Consider the following 19,510-nt stretch of genomic DNA (forward strand, 5'->3'; position numbering starts at 1 on the left):
ACTAGATTATTTACTTTTAAAAAACTGTAGAAAACTTTTATAAACAAGCTGCAGGTAAAAAGCCATGCTCAGATTGATACAGGCCCGTCCCACAAAAGCAATGAAATAAAGGAGGATTAGAATGAGGATGATTATTTAACAAAAGAGAGATATGCAAAGGATGGATGTTAAGCCAAATGATTTCCCCCTCAATGGCCAAACCAACAGGATTTAGAGATTTAGAGGGTGGGATCTAGAGGCATGGTAAACTTGATGATACTGGAATTTACTTTTAAAAATCTGTATTTCTTCTATCTGTAATAAGAACTCGGGGTTTCTGAGAAACATACTGGCAGAAGTGGTTTGAAGAGCAAAGCCAATTTCTTCAGAGTTGTTCTCCTTTTAACAGTAAGTTCTGATCCAGGCTCTACAGGTCAAGAGCACAGTTCAAATTTCTCTTTGCCCCTTTTTGAATCATACTTCATCTCGGCCGCCCTGCTTGTTTTAGCTCTCTATGTAACACGCTGAGGGGCAGAGATTCCGGTCTCCACACAATGGCCCACCATTCAACCACATTCTGCTTTGTCCCGAAACATTCATTTCCCCCTGGCTCCTGCTGGGTCTGTTATATTCAGATATGAACTTTCCAGGAATCTGATCATGTCACAGGCCTTTTTCTGTATGACAAATTCAATGCTAATCGTGAATAGTGGGCTTCACACAGAGGGTTAGTATTATTCATGAAAATTATGACTCCACATCCAGAAATAGGGCAAAACTGGCCTAAAATAGGCAGGCTCTATCTCAATTGAGTCCACTAGGCAATTACCGAGGTCTCTTGCTGCAAATTGCACAGGAGTTTTTCTCAACTATGTTAATCAGACACACTAAAAGCACAATGTTCTGCCAGACTCAAGGTCTGAGGCTCGGCGTGATGGGGACCCTGGTGCCCACAGGACAAATGGAAGGGTTTATCAAAGAACCAAAACAGACACTCCCCCTCCCCTCCCAAACCAAGTACTCCCCAGTTTTCATTCCCAACTTCTGTACACCTCCCTACCCAGACCATTTCAAGGACAGTTTTAGAAACTCTGAGAGGGTTACCAAAGGGCCATAATAAAGGGAAATGATGTTTAATTTTCCTTTTTTGGAAGAGTGAGGCACATTCTGGCAAAAATTACGAATTAGAGGGGTATTAGATGGTTTGTACCATTTTGCTACAATTCTCTCTTCTGGAACTTAGTTTCAATGACCACATGAGTCAGCTCCCACCGGCCCAAATTATATTTTATAAATGCAAGTTGAGGATTATCTTTCCAAATAAAAGCACCCAGATTGAAATCCCCTGTTCGCCATTCCTGAGAGAATGACATAGGCTGGTACTAAAAGACTATCTTTGTGTAAAACAAATGGACCGAAGAAAATCTGCTTTCCTCTCCCCCTGCCCCTTTCTTCTTTACATAACTAGAGCCAAATGAGATGTTTTCCATTTTAAAAATTTGATTAAGCAGACTGAGCAAAAGCCCATTCTTCTGGTCTTCACTGTTTTCTCAGTTTGGGGATGGAATCAAGGCACACTCGGGTTGGAGGACAGTGAAGTGAGGGCCTAAATGCCAGGCAGAGGCGACATTTGGAAGCTTAACTTATGGAAGGTGAGCACGAGCCTGCAGCACCCCGTCAAGGGCTGCCCTTTCTCCTGGAGGCCTCAGAATGCAGACTGCTGAGTGGGCGTGAGTGAGAGGGTCCCAGGTCCCGGGGGAACATCCCTATCACTCTGCAGACACAGCCTCCTGACTTGAGGTGTGAGAAACGTGGCCGGGCAAGGAGTAGGTTTAAATAATAAGGAAAAAACAAGCCAAGTAGAATTATTATGAATGAGTTGTCCTTTTCTTCAGCTCTAGGAACTAAGAAACCCCGCTCCTCTGGCATAATTAAAAAGGATATTATAAACACTACATTAGTAAATTCCTACACTGTACCATGTTTAGTTTCAGTTCCTGTGCTCTGAATCTTCTCAAAATATTTTCTACTTTGTTTTAAAGTATCTTCCTAAGATTCTCTGCCACACTACATATCCCCTGAAGGTCAGGGTATCTTTCTGCCTTTGTACCTTGCATATAGTAAATACTAAATATAGGAATGAACGCATGAAACACTTAGGAAACAGGCATTGCAGGAAAAAGCTAAAAAACTGGGTTTTTTGGTAATAGAGAGGAACAAGCTGTGTGTTATCATAAAAACAACAGAACATATCTTTATGTCAATGTGAGGAAAAGGACTATCGCATTGGCTTTGGAGGGTATCTAATTAGGTATTTACTGAATACCATTTTTTTTTTAGGGGACATAGCATGTCAAATCCAAATAATAAATGGTATCATAACTTAGTTTCACTGTCTACAAAGGGGTTCGTCATTCATTCTAAAAACTTCATTCCCAAAAGTGCAAAGTACTTTTTTTTCTGGCCTGCTACTGAGCTCTTGCTGTCTCTATCCATGAAAGAATCAGCATGAGAAAATTAATAAGCAGGAATTCTGGTTGGGCTTATCCATCAAGGGAATGGGGTCCTGAGAGAACTGGACATCCGCGTTTCTGAAAAGCCTCAACAAGAGAAGTGAAAATCCCCAGCTCAGGAAGGCTGCTCCTTTCACCTGCTTCACAAAATCCACCAGCCTGAACTACCTGCCCTCCGCCACTCTGCACTCAAGGGTTCAGCATCCCGAAACTTCAGAGGGTGCATCAGTCTTACTCTGGCAAGCAGGTATCTCGCAGTACTTCCAGTAGACACCGTCCTCGTGCTCCGCCACGTAGCACCAGGGGCTCACATCTCCATCTGGGTTTCTGTTAGGGAAAAGGACACAACCAGTCACATTTCCCTTGCTTTAAGTCAACTGGCTCATTGTTTTTCAGTTTTACCAAAAAGTAATGCTTCTGTGTCATTTCTAATAATTGGTATCTATCTCAATGGCACCTTTTAGGAAGAAGAAAAAAATGATTAATACTATAAGAACACATTCATCCACTCCGACATATACTTCAGAGTTTAGGGGCTGTGGCCGGGGGAGTGAGCAAAGGCGAAAATATGTTTACACAAATTCAGTACAGCGTAACCGCGACAACTGACCACTGAACAAACCATGCCAAACAGCACTGGCGCCTGAAGCGTGAACAGTGGAGACGTCCACAGCTGAGAGAGCACATGCGGACAAGAATGCGAAAGGACGCAAACGGTCAGGATCGGGGTATGGTAACTATAGTCAAAGGCCCTAAAAATATGCAAACTCCCTTTACTCGGCAATTTCTCCTTTAGTACTTTATTCTAAGGAGATCTTTACTTATAAAGATGCTCACGGCAGCATTTTTATAATATTGAAAAGTTAGAAACAACAAATACCCAACAACTAAGCATTGGTTAAATAAATACGTTATACCCATATAAGGGAATGCTAGGCAGCTAGTAAAAATGTAGTATAGTGACACATTTATTAATATGGAAATATATTCACAATGTCTTGCTAGGTTTTCTTAAAAGGTAGTTCTAAAACACGATGGATGACACAATCCCATTATTTGAAAAGATGTATTTAAGGAAGGATATACACCAAATCCTTGAAAGTATTTATCTCTGGATGATGGGAGAATTGGTAATTTTAATTTTTTTTTCTTTTTTGGATTCTATTTTCTTATTTCCTCTACAATGAACAACACTGTGTAATTTTTAAACAATAAAATAGAATTCACATAATATAGACTCCACTGACAAGATTTCACCAGGATTAGGCTGATCCAACTCATGTCTGATTGAAATGGGTCTTATTTCTACCTCAAAATATTAACTTCTCAAGGGAATGCAGAAGAAAACTATGTTAAAGAGTTTCAGTTAGAACATGCAATCCTGTAATCCTGGTACCTACTTCTGATATTTCAATAATATTTTTAAAAGATTTATTTACATTTCTAAATGAGTGGCTTGGAATAAATGCCCTTTGGGATCTTTTTAACTCAGAGATGCCGTGACAATAAAGGGCATGACTGCTGAAATAGAGCAAAACATGGCAGAGGCTCCTGGACACAGAGCAAAGCCTTGCCTTTCTTCACTGCTTTCCAAGCTCCCTTTATTGAGACTCAGAACACTGGAAACCTGACACTCCGGTTAGGCCGGAAATGGGCATAAAGACCCTGCAGCCGAGCTTTGGAGCAACCCCTATCAGGCCTGGGAGGGATAAGCCTATTGTGCGGCCCAAAAGATAAGCCGCCTTGTAACACAAAGGGTCCTTTTATTTTTTTGTGCCCAAAGGCAGGTGCCAGAGCCAACTCTGTTCTTCCCAGTCTCCCTGCCTTCCCCTCTAATCCAGATATGTCGATCCCAGAGAAGTGCGTTCCCATCACTCCCCATCTCTCAGACATCTGAACCGTGATGGGTCTGGAAACATGGCATAAGACAAACATGGTTTCAGATGTCAGCCGAGAAATCAAAGCAGGAGAACGGGTACAAAGCGCTTCTTCAAACAGTATTTCACTGCCATCTTCCTCCCTCTGTTCAGTGTTCGGCTTTGATGCAGTATTTGGTAAAGACCTTAGAAAACAACTGTTTATTAACAATGTCAAAACCACTCCGAAAGGCATCAGAATAGCTTAATAAAGAACAAGTACATTCGTCTTTGACTTCGCCACAATGCTAAAACGAAAGGCCCGGGCTCTCTGACGTGATAATAATCTACAATTTCAGCCTCCCTTTGTTGAAGTGTAAACTGGTGGTTCAGGTCTGGTACATTCCTTCAAATCAAAGGAGACGGCTGCTGGCCGGGCTAAGGAGGAAGGTGGCTGCCCCTGGCTCTCACCGCTCTTTAACGCCTGTTTCCTGGTGCATTTCTGGGAGCCTATGGGTAGAAGTGGGAGCCAATCTATAAGGAAAGAAATTTGTCATATGAATTAAACCTCATTGGAAATTTAAAATTTACTTAAAGTCAGATTTAAAAACTAGAGCACTTCTGAGAAGACTTGCTTGATAGAAAACAACAGAATAATAAAATAAACCAAGAGCCCACTACTGAAAGACACTGTAGAGCCAGAAGATAAGTAATAATGTAAAAACAAACACTGGTTTCTCTTCCTAAACACTGTTCCCAACCCAACCCAACTATTTCTACGATTAGAAAAACTTAGGGGAAAGAAATAAACCAGAAATGGAGTAGGGTTAACTTTTTTAGTTATGCAAAAAACTGTTAGTGAACACATATAACTTTGAGAATGAAATGCAAAAGAACTACTTAATGAGGATGCGTAAGCAAAGTGTGAAGTAGCATATACATAAATTGTTACCTCTGGGAAGTGGAGCTGGGTCTGGAGGATTTGGGAAAGAGGTAAAATGGGGGACTTTATTTAAACAATATGGATCTGTAGGGTTTGAGAATCTTTTTTTGGAAAGCTTTTAATATTTTTATAATAATAAACTAAAAAACAGTGCAACAGCAACTATGGGGGAACAGCCAGTTGGCACAAATTAGGACAGAGGTGAAGGAAAGGCACATGCTTAAGGCATAGGGATAAATATAACGTGGATTACAGGCCTGATGACTTCAAGACAACCTCCTGGGTCCTAGAGTGTTAGCAAAGGTGTGTAAGGAGGGCAGAGGGTAAACAGTGTGGCACACGCAACGCAGGTACAACTATGTTGGCTCAGCTGAGTCAACAGTGCCGTGGTCGAACCATACTGGTAGAACCCAGGACACAGTGTGTAGCTCCAAGTATAGCTCAGTGATCACTCTTCCCTGTCCCAGTGGCTCAAGAGGCTGCCTTTGCACCTGTCCTAATAATAATTAAATTCAACAAATTGCTGAACTGTGAGTCACGTTACCAAGATCTTGGGCGTAAACAGCTACAATGTAGCTATAGCCAAATGTACTTAGACTCTTTGCTCTGGTCCCTTTAAACCAGAGACTCTTAACTTGTTTTGGATCACGGATAACTTTGAGAATCTGATCAGAGCCATGGATCGTCTCCCCAGAAAATCGCAAGCACATATTTGAAGCACCATGGATTGCAGGTTAAGCGCCCCTGCTGGAGTCAGACAAGAGGTGAAGAGCTAAGAAACACCTTGGTCTATCGAAAGGAAGGAAACAGCACAAATCTGAGGGCTACAGCTGCTCTCAGAGCAAGGTTATCCTGGGCTGGCAGGAGGTGCGATAACACAGGGAAGCTTCCTTTGCTCAGAAACAGGGAGATTTGGGGCACAGATGGTGTACTGCCTGACCACCACGTTCACAGCAGCTCAAGAAGCTGTGTATTGTCCATTGGTAGTAGGGCCAGCTAAGAAAACCCTCCCAAAGAGACATGTTAAGTGATCAGACAAGAAAGCAGAATTCTGAAAACCAGAACTTTGTATCAAAGCAACTCAAGTTGAAAAGAGTAGTAGATTATGTGTGTGTGTGTGTGTGTGCGTGCATGCATGCACACAAGGTGTGGGAGAAAGATTTTTTAAAATAGTATCAAGAAAACCCTTCTGAGTTGGCCAAAAGGGAACAAAGAAGTTTTCCCTAGTTGTGAGCAAGGTTGGAAGGGCTTGGAAGAGGAGATGAGAGATTTTATTTTTAAAGTCCTGTGTGGTCCCATCTTACCTGCAATAGTTATGCTCGCCCAGGCCCCCCTCCCCGTGGGGGTATTTCAGAGTGTTGTACGGATGCTGGAAAGTCTCGTTCCAGAACAGACATGGCTTCCCGCCTTGTGGTGCTGTCCAGTTCTGCATTCCCCTATAATCTGCACCATTGGCTGTGAAACATTCTAGGAGAAAGAAGAGACAGAGCAAACTAATTTTCTGGCAACATCTATAGTCTCCTCCCTCTCTGAGTGATGTTTTATTTGTTTTGTTTGGATCAAGCTGGAAGTAGATAGTGTCTTGCTAGATCCCGGACACAGCGAAGTTAACATTGGTAGGGCTGAGTAAATCTGAAACGAGGTACCCTCCAGATGCTAGCTAATCTTGGCATTAGCTTGTCTACAGACACATTTTCCCCTAAAGTATACAGATCCCAACTAGGATATAAACAGGGAGGTGAAATGTAGGGAAGCCTATGAAGTGAACCAGGAAACCCCCAAATCTGGGAACAGTTGGTAACAGCCATCCACGAGGAATTCTGGGTGCTCGGAGGGGGTCACCGCTCTCACCATGTCTCTGTGTGGTAACTGGAACCAGGTCACCAGCTGTAACTGAGCTCTCCCCTACAGTCTGAAAGGCTGCACTGACACTTGGATTTAATAAGACCATCGGATACAGCAATGCTTTGGAATCTCAATCATACAAGTCTGGGAATGACTCGCATTCCCTGGTAATGAAGAACAGTCCTCCCCACGCCGTTTAAGATAGAGGTGCAACAAAACAGTCAACAGGAGGGAGGAGGGGCTGAGCTGGCATCTTCTCTTACCTCTTTCTGAAATTTTTTCCTACAAGACACGTTGAATGTGGTCTCAGGTCCATTTACTAAAATGACAACATATTTGCAGGTGCAGCAATGTGCTTCTAAAATCTGCTTCTCAGCCTTTGGGGGGATGGGAACTGAGGCTGATAGGATTTCCCCCCACATATTGCATGCATTAAACTCACAGAGGTTCATGAGAAAGGCACGGTACAAAGAGCAATTTTTAAAAATTAGCTTAGTTGAAACTGACAGATAGAAGCACTTCAAACACTTCTTTAAGATGTATCACCAGGAGCCTGACAATCTGGGGGAGTTACGCTAACATTCTTAGCTTTATTTCTTTCCTTCTCCTGGCACACACTGACCTGTGACTTCCGGTATGAAGGACTCTTAATGCTGTCTCCTGTTGCAGTGCATATGCCTACTCCAGCCTAAGCATGTGTACAACAGGAGCGCATCTATATTCTGGAAGATATTTCTCTTAATATTTAAAATCTATCCATAGACCGTCTCTCTTCCTGTACCCCGTTCCTACCATTATCTGGGCCCTGCGTTTTATCTGGAATAGCATGGTTTTACGGACAGCCAAAATAACCTAGAATGCCAGGCTGCAGAGAACACCCTAGCAATTTATCATGTGTGGCGCAACATTCATATGTTACAATCAGTGAGACTCATCACATACCATAACGACAGACTCTCTACCAAGAGTCTGCATAAATAAAAACGTTCAAAGGTAACTGAGGAGGCATCTCAGTGCAGCACAAAATACACTGACCCGAGGCTAAGCTTCTCATCCTAGACCTGCTGCTGACCAGCTGCGTGACCTTGGACAATCCATCATCATCCACATCTCCACTAATGCTTATGTAGTGTTTTACTGTGTGCCAAACTCTAAGTGCTTAACAAATAACTCACCACCTACTCCGTTGGGAGGTCCCTTAATGTGCCCATTTTACAGATGAGGCAAGTGGGGCACCTAACGGCACCCTACACTGCCTCTAATAGAACCCCTTCGGCATTATCCTTCTTTCCCCATCCTCTCTCCCACCCCGCTTCCCACTCACCAGCAAGTCCTGTTGACTTTCTTAAAATATACACCCTGAAACCACCCTCTCCTCTCTATCTTGGATGCCACCACTTTAGACCCATTCACCATCAGAGAACAGTACAGCCTTGCTCAGGTCTCACAGCTTCCACTGTGGAGCTCCATTCTCCACACAGTGCTCAAAGTTCTCAGGAACACATGAGCACTGGGAACAAAACCCAAACCTTTCATCCTTGTCTGCAAAGCCTCTGTGATGTGGCCCCAGGCCCTCCCTCCCACCACACTCTGAGCTCCTCCCCTAGTCACTTGCTGTGCTCTAGTCACATGGGTCTGCTTTTAATTCTGTAAACACACCACACTATTTTCTGCCCAAAATATTCTTCCCCTAATACTTTCCATCGCAGACTAAATGTTACCTCCTCACAAAACCCTTCCCCACAATCTCCACTCCTATTTTTCTGCCCTTCATTTGTTTGCTTCATAGCACTTTTTATCACTAGGAATATACATGGTCTGCTACAGAGAGACAAGGAGGGAGACAGAGCGACTCTGCATGTGTGTGTGTGTGCATGTGCATGCACATGCATGCCACACCAGAGCCCTATCCCAACCCCAGGGGCAGAGCGGGACCTGGGAACCTATATTTCTAAAAAGCTGCCCAGGTGATTCTTTTAAGTAATTAGGTTTAGAAACCACTAGACTAGATGATTCTAAGAACATCAAGCCAGTCTTTGCCAATTGCTAAAATTTTAGTCGCTATGTGATAATACATCTTTTTCTCCTATCACAAGTGGTTGAGGGGTGGCCCAGGAGTCAGAAACGCAGGCCAACCAATGGAAAGCCTTAGCAATAGAGAGCAACCTGCAGGGCGGTGGGGTCAGTGTTCCCAGAGGCTCAGAGGACTTGCTGTGTAATACAAGAGAATGTGGCAGTCATCCACACTGTGTCAGTCCTCATGAATGGGGTGAGGTGGCATCGAGAGAGGGAACAGGAAAGTGTAGGCTTATTTACCTTAGTCTATTTCTCCCAGACCCAATCTTGTTCTCAGATACACTAGGGAAATTGAGGCAGTGTACTAGATTTTATGATTTTTTTTTTAACAGACTTGCCCAGTGCATGCCAATTGTGGAAAAGAGCAAGAAAAACAAACTTGTTCTGGATTAAAGTTATGTGTGCATCCTGATGTCATCAGACTACTAGGGTATGTACTAGGTAATGAGGACCCTACCTCCCTTATTTTCTGCGCTTATGAAACTGACATAACCTTTGGCTAGATAAGTAAGGAGTGGCTTAAACCAATAAAAAATAAAATATCACACAGCTAGCTGTATATTTACGTATTCAGTGAAAGAGAATGAGCAAAAGCAATAGACCTAATGTCTAGGATATTATTCCTTAATTCATTCAACAAATATTTATTCAATACTTACTATGTGTCTGGCACTGTTCACAGCACTGGGGCTACAGTGGTGAATATTCTGCATTCATGGAGCTTACACGCTAACAGGAGAGACCCGCTCATAATAAACCAACCAAAATTAACATCAGATAGTGAGAAGCGCTATAAGGAAAAATGGAGTAAGGGGCTAGAGATCAAATGGTGGGGGTTCTCTTTTACATAAGGTGGGTTAGGAAAAGCCTGAAGAGGAAGAGACGTGTGAGCAGAGAGGTGGATGAAGGGAGGAAGCAAAACACATAAATGACGTGGGAAGAGCGCTACCGGCAGAGGGCACAGCAAATGCAAACCTCCTGCAAGCAGCAATGTGCTTGGCAGGTTTGGGGAACTATAGGGCAGCTCCTCTGACCTGTCTGGAGCAGGGCGAGCGCGCGGGGAAGGGTGGGTGGGAAATGAAGAGGAGGAGGCAGCAAGGCCAGGACATGTAAGGTCTTGAGTGTCATATAAATTAGATCTTGGCTTTTGTTCTAAGTGTGAGGAGAAGCCATCGGAGGGTTTGAGCAGAGCAATGATACGATCTGACTCATCCTTCACCAGAACTGTCTAGCGGGGTGGAGGAAGAAGTGTAGAGGCGAGAACTCGGCAGGGAGACCAGGTAGGTGGTTACCGCAGAAGGATGGGTTACAAAGAAGGATGAGCTGGACCAAGCTGGTACTGGAAGGGGGGTGAGAAGTGGCTGGATTCTGGTTGTATTTTGAAGGTAGAGCCCAAAGTATTTGCTCGGGGTTTGAACACAGGGCATGAGAGAAAAGAGGAGTGAGGTACAATATCAAGGATTTGGGCCTGAGCAACTGGGTGAGTGGTGATGCCACTTACTACAATGGGGAGGACCCAAGAGGGGCACATATCTTGGGGTGGAATCAAGGGTTTGGTTTTGGATGGGTTAAGTTTGAGACACCTTTCAGAAAACTGGATGGGGACATAGACTAAGCGGATGGGTAGATGAGCCTGGAGCTGAGGAAAGAGGCCCAGACTAGAGCTAGAAATGTGGCAGTAACAGCATTGACGTGTCGAGAGAACAGGATTACCGTGTGTGGAGAGAGAAGACATCTGGGGCTGAGCCCTGGGGCCCTCCAACATTTCAGGCTTGGAAAGAGGAGGGCCTGGCCATGATGACTGAGAAAGTGCAGCCTGGGAGGTAGGAGACAAGCTAAGAAAGTGTATGGGTCTTGGAAGTCAAGGAGCTGGTGTTTCAAGAAGGAAGGAGTAATAAACTGTGAAAACTGAAGAAACTTTATCTCCTCTCTGTCTTCTCTAGCTAGATCCCAATTACTTTACAGAATTCATCTCTGACCCTACCTCTCCATTGGAAAACTCCAAATCTTTTGTTTTTGGGATTTAATGAAAACAGCCCTTACATTAAACATAAGCCTGAGAGAAAACTTAGTAAGACAGCAGAAAACTTCCATGATAGAAACTTCCAAGGCCGGCATCAAAGCACTCAGAGGATTAATTCTACTTTTCTAAGTTAGTAATTCCTTATCCTTTTCCCCCATCAAAAAATCCTCCAAAGTATGGCATATGGCCTTTATTTTAAAAATTGGAGATGCTAATTTTATTGAAATTCCCTTGAGATAAGTGGAATCACATTAGGTATACAAATCCTCAGCTGAGAATCTTGAGCAAATGGTTTTGTGCAGACAGACCGTTTTCTGCAGGACCTGCTCCCATGCGAAGGCGTGGGGCTCATTCCCATGGTATAAGATCTGAGAGCAAAAGCTGTATGTGGGTGAAAGCTCGATACTCCTTCATTGCTAAGGAAAGCTAGCTGGAGTTTTGGCTCATAAAATTATTCTTGTTCATTACGCCTGGGATTTAGAAGGGTTGGGTATAAAGAAAAGACTGATGGACTTGATAGCATATATATTTTAAACTTTGATATTTATACCTCAAAATCCATAGGATCTCACATACTCACACGCCGTATGTGAAATTATTTGAAGATTTCAATTAATTTAGAGGCATGACCTGTAGAAGACTTAGAAACATTTCCAAATATATTTTCCACATTACAGTTCTCAAAGTCTGTCTACCTAATGATTTAATGGGCAACCATTTAACGGTTTACTAATTGCACACACCGGAACGGAGAGTTGCAGCTTGCACCTCGTAAAGGGACAATGGTTACAGAGCAGTGAAGAGGCCTGGACTTGCACTGACATGGCTGGCTGACTGCAGAGGTTAGCATCACATCTCTGTCAGGACAGAAATGAGCTCATAGTCAGGGAAGAACACTGACCAGCGGGAGCCCTGCTCTGCTCTGACTTGGCCGCTCTCTGCTGTCTTCCTGCACAGCATATCCTTTTTGCAGCTCAAGTTTCTTTATCTCTGAAATGAGGCCGGTTGAGTAGATCAGGAGTCCTAAGCATTTTAGGTACACACACAAACCCCTTGGAGAACTGGTTGAAAGGAAAGGACCTACTCCCCAGAGAAATATCACACACACGACATTTTACAATTTCAGAAGAGTTCATGGAGCCCTTGAAGTCTTCTCTGTAGCCCAAGATCCATTAACTCTAAGTTAAGGGCCCCCTGAATAAGTGATATCCACAGAACACACACACACACAGACATACACACAACACAAAGAGAACTTTACAGGATTGAGGATTTCATTTAAGGGTTAGGACATAGTTTAAATCAAACACTTCTTCTGCACAGAAAACTTCTAGCAACAATGTGGTACAGTGTGGAAAGTGCATGTTAAGGGCTGGAATCAGACCTCGGCTATGTGGTTTACAAGCTACAGGCACTCAGCTAACCTCTTTGAGCCTCAGTTTCTTTACTTGTAAAATGGGGGATTAAATTATCTACAGCTCAGGGCAACTAGAAGAATGTGCAATTCCAGGATGTGCAAGTAAAATGCCTAGCACACAGTAGGTGCCCAATAAATTATTATTATGTAATTATAAAGTCTTAAAAATAATCAAACTTTATTAGAAATTCGAAAGTGTTATAACCATCACGATCACGTAGTTTATTCCAGTCCATAAAAATACTTAGTGATAAAAGGCAAGATAACATGAACGACAGGCACGTCACCCTACTGCACTTCTGTTTACAGTTATCAGGTTACATTATGATAGAAAAAATATATATGGTTTGAACCCCATGTTGAATCCTAGCATTCAATAAGTAAGAGGTAAGAAAAAAAGGTATAATGGAGAAAACAGGTTTTTCCTAATCAAAATTTCAACTGTAAATGTGATGAAACACATCTTTGTTTATATATGTTACTAAAATCACATAATTCAATATTTGTACTTATTATAAGTAAGGACAATGCCAAGTTAATAGAGTCCCAAGCAATTTAACTCTGCCAGCTTGTATGAGTACTACATTTTTAAAGTTCATGTTTAAATTATAACGAAGTGTTCTTTTATAATAATTAAAACGACACATATGCGATAGTGGGAGGAAAGCAGCAGTTAAAAAAGACATTCTATTCCTTGATAAGATATAATAAAGTTAAAGAACATGTTCTCAGTGGGGCTCTACAACTAGGCCATTCCTGATTACACTATTTGTCTGAAACCACACTATTGAGAAATAGAATATTTTTCTCATATTGAGTCTAGAATATTCCTGGTTTTCTGGTAGAATTACTAGTTGGATCTCTATACATGATGTTTGTGAGAGCCACTGTTTTAATCCACTGTTTTAAGTCTCTGTTCTACATAAGACCACACAACATCTCTATTGATCCTATGTTGGAAGAATCTGGCTGGTTTTGGCCTAGTTTGGAATCAAGATGAACCAATAAACATTAAATTCAATTAAAATAAGATGGAAGGAAACACTTTCCAACACGAATATCTTCTGTTCTTTTAAAGATGTCTATAAAATTGGGTAGGTGGGTAGATTATAAAAATACAAGGCTTAGGTAGGAAAATATTTTAATATTTAGAGGGCAACACAATGGCGTTGTCAAATGTTTGCACAACACATCTGGAACTCATGGGTACATCTTCACAGCCTATGCTCCTGGGCAAAATCACCTCTTGCCTTGAGACACTCAAAAGCACTACATGAATGCTTATTTCAGTTGTGTGGAACCTGTAAGGAAAGAGACACATGGCTCTCGGAAGGCAGTTGTTCCCAACTTTTCCCCCACTTCAACAGGGCTGAGGCTATGCTAAGACACTCTCCCGTCTTTAATAACGGCTCCCCAGGGGCCAGCGCATGACCGAGTAGTTAAGTTCCTGCGCTCCGCTTTGGTGGCCCAGGGTTTCGCTGGTTCAGATCCTGGGCATGGACCTAGCACGGCTCATCAGGCCATGCCACATGCCACAACTAGAAGGACCTGCAACTAGAACATACAACTATGTAGTGGGGGGCTTTGGGGAGAAGAAGAAGAAAAAAAAGAAGATTGGCAACAAATATTAGCTCAGGTGGCAATCCTCAAAAAAAATAAAGAATAAATTTTAAAAAATGGCTCCCCAAGAAAAATGATATATGGAGGAAGGTGATTATATGGAGGAATGTTCTCAGGTCTAATTAGAGAGAGGATAGCTGGGGAGGGTGGGGGTTGCATCTTCTATACACATAGTACATACAGAGAATGCCTGGAATAGAGAGGAAACGACACCAGTAGCCGACACTGTGTGGTTTGAGTAAATCACCTGGACACTCTGAGTCTCTGTTTCTTCATCTGTGAAATGAGGGGATTTCAGCCAGGTGGTCTCAATGCCCCTTCACTCTAAACTCTAATTTCAAGATTCTAACAAAATGGAACTGAGGTTCAAAAGTCTAGGGTGACATGACTGGAAAGAACTGATGGCTAAAAATCTCTTCCAGGCTTAAAATTCTCTAATTCTACCTGTTTCTCTAATGGAAGTGAGAATTCTACCATAAAAAATACCTCACCTCCTATGGGGGCCCTCCCTCTGAAGAGGCACTTGAGCACTGTTTTTGCTTAGAAGAAACTACATTTTCGGGGCAGGCCTATGGCGCAGCGGTTAAGTGCACACGTTCTGCTTCAGTGGCCCTGGGTTTGCCGGTTCGGATCCCGGGTGCAGACATGGCACTACTTGGCACACCATGCTATGGCAGGCGTCCCACATATAAAGTAGAGGAAGATGGGCATGGATGTTAGCTCAGAGCCAGTCTTCCCCAGCAAAAAGAGGAGGACTGGTGGCAGATGTTAGCTCAGGGCTGATCTTCCTCAAAAAATTTTTTTAAAAAAATAAAAAAAACACTAGATCTTCAACAAATAAATTGCAAGGAAAAAAGAAAAAGCGGGGAAACCTATAGGTTAATAGAAACCTAACAGTCACATCACCTAAACGTATCTTTCTTAGATCCCCATTTGAACTAAAAACACACGGATGAGACAACCAGGAAATCTGAATACAGATTACTGACTGGATATTTTATGATATTAAGGAATTATTGTTAATTTTTCTAGGTGTGATCATGCTAGTGTTACCGTTACCATGCTTTTGAAAAGAGTTCTTACCATTTAGAGATACAAACAGAAATATTTACAGATGAGATGATATGATATCTGAGATTTGTTACAAAATAATCTAGTTGGGAGAAGGAAAGAGGCACAAATGAAATAATATTGGCCATGGTTGATAATTGTGGAAGCTGGGCAATTTCCTTATAATCTTCTATTCTGCATGTATTCTAAATTTCCCATAATAAACTTTTTTTAAAGGACATCTTGAAAATAGCTACTAACGTGTTGCTTTACAATTAATCTACCTTAGTTTCTTTTCAAGAACTACAAACAGCTTATAAACTTAATCAGCCATAAATTCAGTCATCTAAAATCAAGAGAGACACTCACGTATCTTGTTCTCGGACTACGTATTAACAGTTCAAATGACCAGAGAACAAGCTGCACTTTTGCCAAAGTATAATTACCACAAAAATAATCCCTGTGATTTCTTTATCAGTAGTTTCTTCATTAAAATATCTTTTAGATCTTCCTTTTCATTCAAGGAAGCAGTGTCTTTAAAAACAGTAACAGAAGAAAAGGCCGTGCCTCTCAAAGTTATTTTAACAAAAGAATTTATACTTTTGGAAGGGGGCTTGAGGTCTTCTATTTGAATCTCCAGTTTATCCATCCCTATTAACAGATGCAATACTTAATTACTTAAAAGACGATTCCAAGAACAACTGAACCTATAGCAAGCATAGTAAGCATAGGCCAGAGGTTAAAATTCAGAAGACCGATGAAAGCACTTGAGAGAGGGGTCTTTATTATTTGCTATATAAAAATTTGAGGGGCCGGCCCGGTGGCGCAGCAGTTGGGTGCCCACGTTCCACTTCTCAGCGGCCCGGGGTTCGCCGGTTGGGATCCCGGGTGCGGACATGGCACCGTTTGCCACGCCATGCTGTGGTGGGCGTCCCACACATAAAGTAGAGGAGGATGGGCACGGGTGTTGGCTCAGGGCCAGGATTCCTCAGCAAAAAGAGGAGGATTGGCAGTAGTTAGCACAGCGCTAATCTTCCTCGGGGGGGAAAAAATTGAAAAGTAAGTAATTATGGAGACAGAGAAGGCCTAGAATTCAGTGCTGCTTGGGTCCCACTCTTCTCCCATCCAGCTCTCGTCTTGAATATGCTCCACTCCTACCCAGGCAGGACCCAGTGGAAAACACGCCATGGTCGTCACTGTGAAGTACACGTGTTTTTGCCAGAACAGTCACCATGAATGTGCAGTAGTGCTTAAGGAATTTATATTTATCACTCAGGATATTATAAACACATACAATCATCAAATTGAAGACCAAAGGATCGTTTTTGAGAAAGAGTCTAGCTCTATATATATATAGACAGATTAGGCCTAGCCTCAGTTAAGGAATGGACCCACTCAGAAGTCACTGGCTCAGCAGAACTCTAATTAATTAACTTCATTAATTAACCATGCATTTTACTGCCAATACCACCAGAACATATTCTATCACACTCTGGTGATGGTACCTCTCTCCATATAATATTTGAGTACAAATGGATCTACTACAATCTTGAAAAAAATTCACACTAGAAATAGTTTTCACATTAGGAAACAGGAAGCATAAGATGTTTTAAAGCTCAAAGTCCAGTTTTCTGAAGGACAATAACTCAGTGCATTATAAGCTAACTCTAAAGGAAACAAAAAAGAAAAGATGGAGCACTATTTGAAAGTTCAGGTCTAGAATAGACAGCGCTGGACTCATGGAAACAAGGGCCTCTAAGAACAAGTCCCACAGGGCCTGCTGCCACAGCTCTCATAAGACTTGATCACCTTGAACTGCAACTGCTCAAGAAGCACCTGGCCCTGCTTCCACGAGCCCGCAAGTTTTCTTGAGCATCTCACTCATCTTCGTATCCTCAGCAACTACAGACCACACAGAATGTGCCTGGCAAATGTTAGTTGAATGAGGGAAGCAGGTGTGTGGGGAACTAGGGGAAAAGAAAACCCATTACAGACATACCCAGAGTGCCCTGGGTTTCCTCACCAATTTATGCTTCTAGGCTAGCAATCATGACTTACCTAGCAATGAGCAATGAGAAGTTCCAGGAAAGTTTATGTAAACGAAGTATCTGAAAATCAAATACTTGCTATTTAAACCATGGGAATCTGCTACTTAAAGGAAATCTAGGGTGAAGCCATTTGTAATAGGGAATAATCAACATTCTTCATAATGAATATACATTTTTATATTTTGAGTTTGCTTTAAGCAGGAGACACCTAGCTCAAACCTACACTTTGCCTCACCTTCTCTTGAGCAATCCTACTTCATACTGTCTGAAGCTCTCAGTCAGTCTAAAAGGAGATAAAATAAACTGATATAATCCAGCTTCTGGACAAGTTTCATGAGTGTTGCTTGTGCCCTATTTTTAATTTCAGATAGCAAGAAAGTTCCCCAATAATGGAGTCCTGGAGGGCAGCTCATGTTGCATGGAAGCCAGGCTCTGGGCTATTCAGCTTCCCTTGGTTGATCCAGGATGGCCAAATAATACAAGAATTCTCGAGTGCAGAGCTGACTGCCAAGTAGACAGCATATCTCTAGAGCACATCTTTAAAGCAAAACCTGAAGCAACAGAGTTGGAGTCTTCTATGAATTGGCACAGGCATGAGTCCTAGTCAGAGACGCTGGGCCTACAGCAGGCGTTTGATAAGCACTTGTCAGCTGGTCGCAAGACAAAAGTATGACTCAAGTGACAAGTTTCAGAAGTTCTGGCCAAGGAGACAGTTTTGGGCAGAAGGAAAGACTCAGTGTAGCACTTACTTAGAAACAGGAACAACCAGGGCTGTCATCTCTAGCCACCCAGAGCAACAAAGGCAGACACTGGCCAAGGGATCGATTTGACAGTCAAAGGTTTAAAGTTTCATGTAATGTTTCATGGATCGTGAGTAGGGTTGCCAGATTTAGCAAATGAAAATACAGGACGCCCAGTTAAATTTGAATCTCAGATAAACAATGAATAATTTTTTAAGGTAAGTATTCCCAAATATTGCATGAAACAGACTTATATAAAAAAATTTGTTTCTCTGAAATTCAAATTTAACTGGGCGTCCTGTGTTTAATTTGGCAATCTTAGTCTACAGACAGCAGAAACATACAGTGAATCACAGACCTCCTCACTCCATTCAGGTTTCTGAAACATTGTTCAAAGTAGTGCTTAAAGAGCTTAGATATGGATAATGAAGTATCTACGTGTTTAAGAGTGAAAAAGGATGTCGATGAGAGTAGCCTACTCCTAGGCCACAGTGAAGGGAGGGACAAAAGAATACAATGAGGACAGAGAGGGGCCGGCCTGGGGCGCAGTAGTTAAGTTCATGCACTCCGCTTTGGCAGCCCGAGTTGGCTAGTTCGGATCCTGGGTGCCGACTTACACACCGCTTGTCAGGCCATGCTGTGGTGGCATCCTATATAGAAGAGCTAGAATGACCTACAACTAGGATATACAACTATGTACTGGAGCTTTGGGGAGGGGAAAAAAAAGAGGAAGATTGGCAACAGATGTTAGCTCAGGACCAATCTTCCTCACCAAAAAAAACGACAACAAACATTAATCTGTTTAAAATCAGGACAGAATTTCTCGTCTTCAGCACTACTGACATTTTGGGCCAGATAAGTCTTTGTTGTGGGGCTGTCCTGTGCATTCTAAGATGTTTAGCAGTCTCTCTGGCCTCTACTCAATAGATGCCGGTAGCACATCCTACCTTACCCCGAGTTGTGACAATGAAAAATGTCTCCAGATTTTGCCAAATGTCCCCTGAGGGCAAAATCTCCTTCAGCTGAAACCAGTGAATTAGAAGAAATGGTCAAATAAACAGAAAGTGTCATATCCACTAACCACTGGTCATATAACAAAAGATTCTTCTCAAGGGAGAAATTTGCAGCTTGCCCCAGACCCCTGCAAGCCCCTAACAAGGATGAGAGGGCCTGGTCATTTCAGCAAAGACAGTCAGAAAGTCTTCATCTGCCAGAAGCACTAGAGAAGAATCTTTGGTGAGTCAGGCCAGCGAAGCTCTGCATGACAGTGCACACACCAGAGCGAGCAGGGCGTCGTACCCAGCCTTTGAAGATGTTCCTTTTAAGTTAACCTCCCTTCCAACTAAACTTTTTCCAAATCTCTTCCTGCCATTTGGAAGTTGAGTGATTCTCAGCTGAAA

At 42.4% G+C, this 19,510-nt stretch overlaps 1 protein-coding gene across 3 annotated transcripts in view; it reads right to left on the reverse strand.

The window, feature by feature from the left end:
- Positions 1-19,510, reverse strand: part of KREMEN1 (kringle containing transmembrane protein 1) — a 65,579-nt gene that overhangs the window by 38,736 nt on the left and 7,333 nt on the right. For all 3 annotated transcript variants that reach the window (XM_070219833.1, XM_023646921.2, XM_023646920.2), the window contains exons 2-3: positions 6,596-6,758; positions 2,728-2,819 (exon numbers count right to left, since the gene is read on the reverse strand). In XM_070219833.1, the coding sequence (XP_070075934.1) occupies positions 2,728-2,819; positions 6,596-6,758 (255 nt within the window). The remainder of the gene's footprint in view (positions 1-2,727; positions 2,820-6,595; positions 6,759-19,510) is intronic.

The sequence above is a fragment of the Equus caballus genome, chromosome 8 (genome assembly GCF_041296265.1).
Source record: "Equus caballus isolate H_3958 breed thoroughbred chromosome 8, TB-T2T, whole genome shotgun sequence".
Classification (NCBI taxonomy): Eukaryota; Metazoa; Chordata; class Mammalia; order Perissodactyla; family Equidae; genus Equus; species Equus caballus.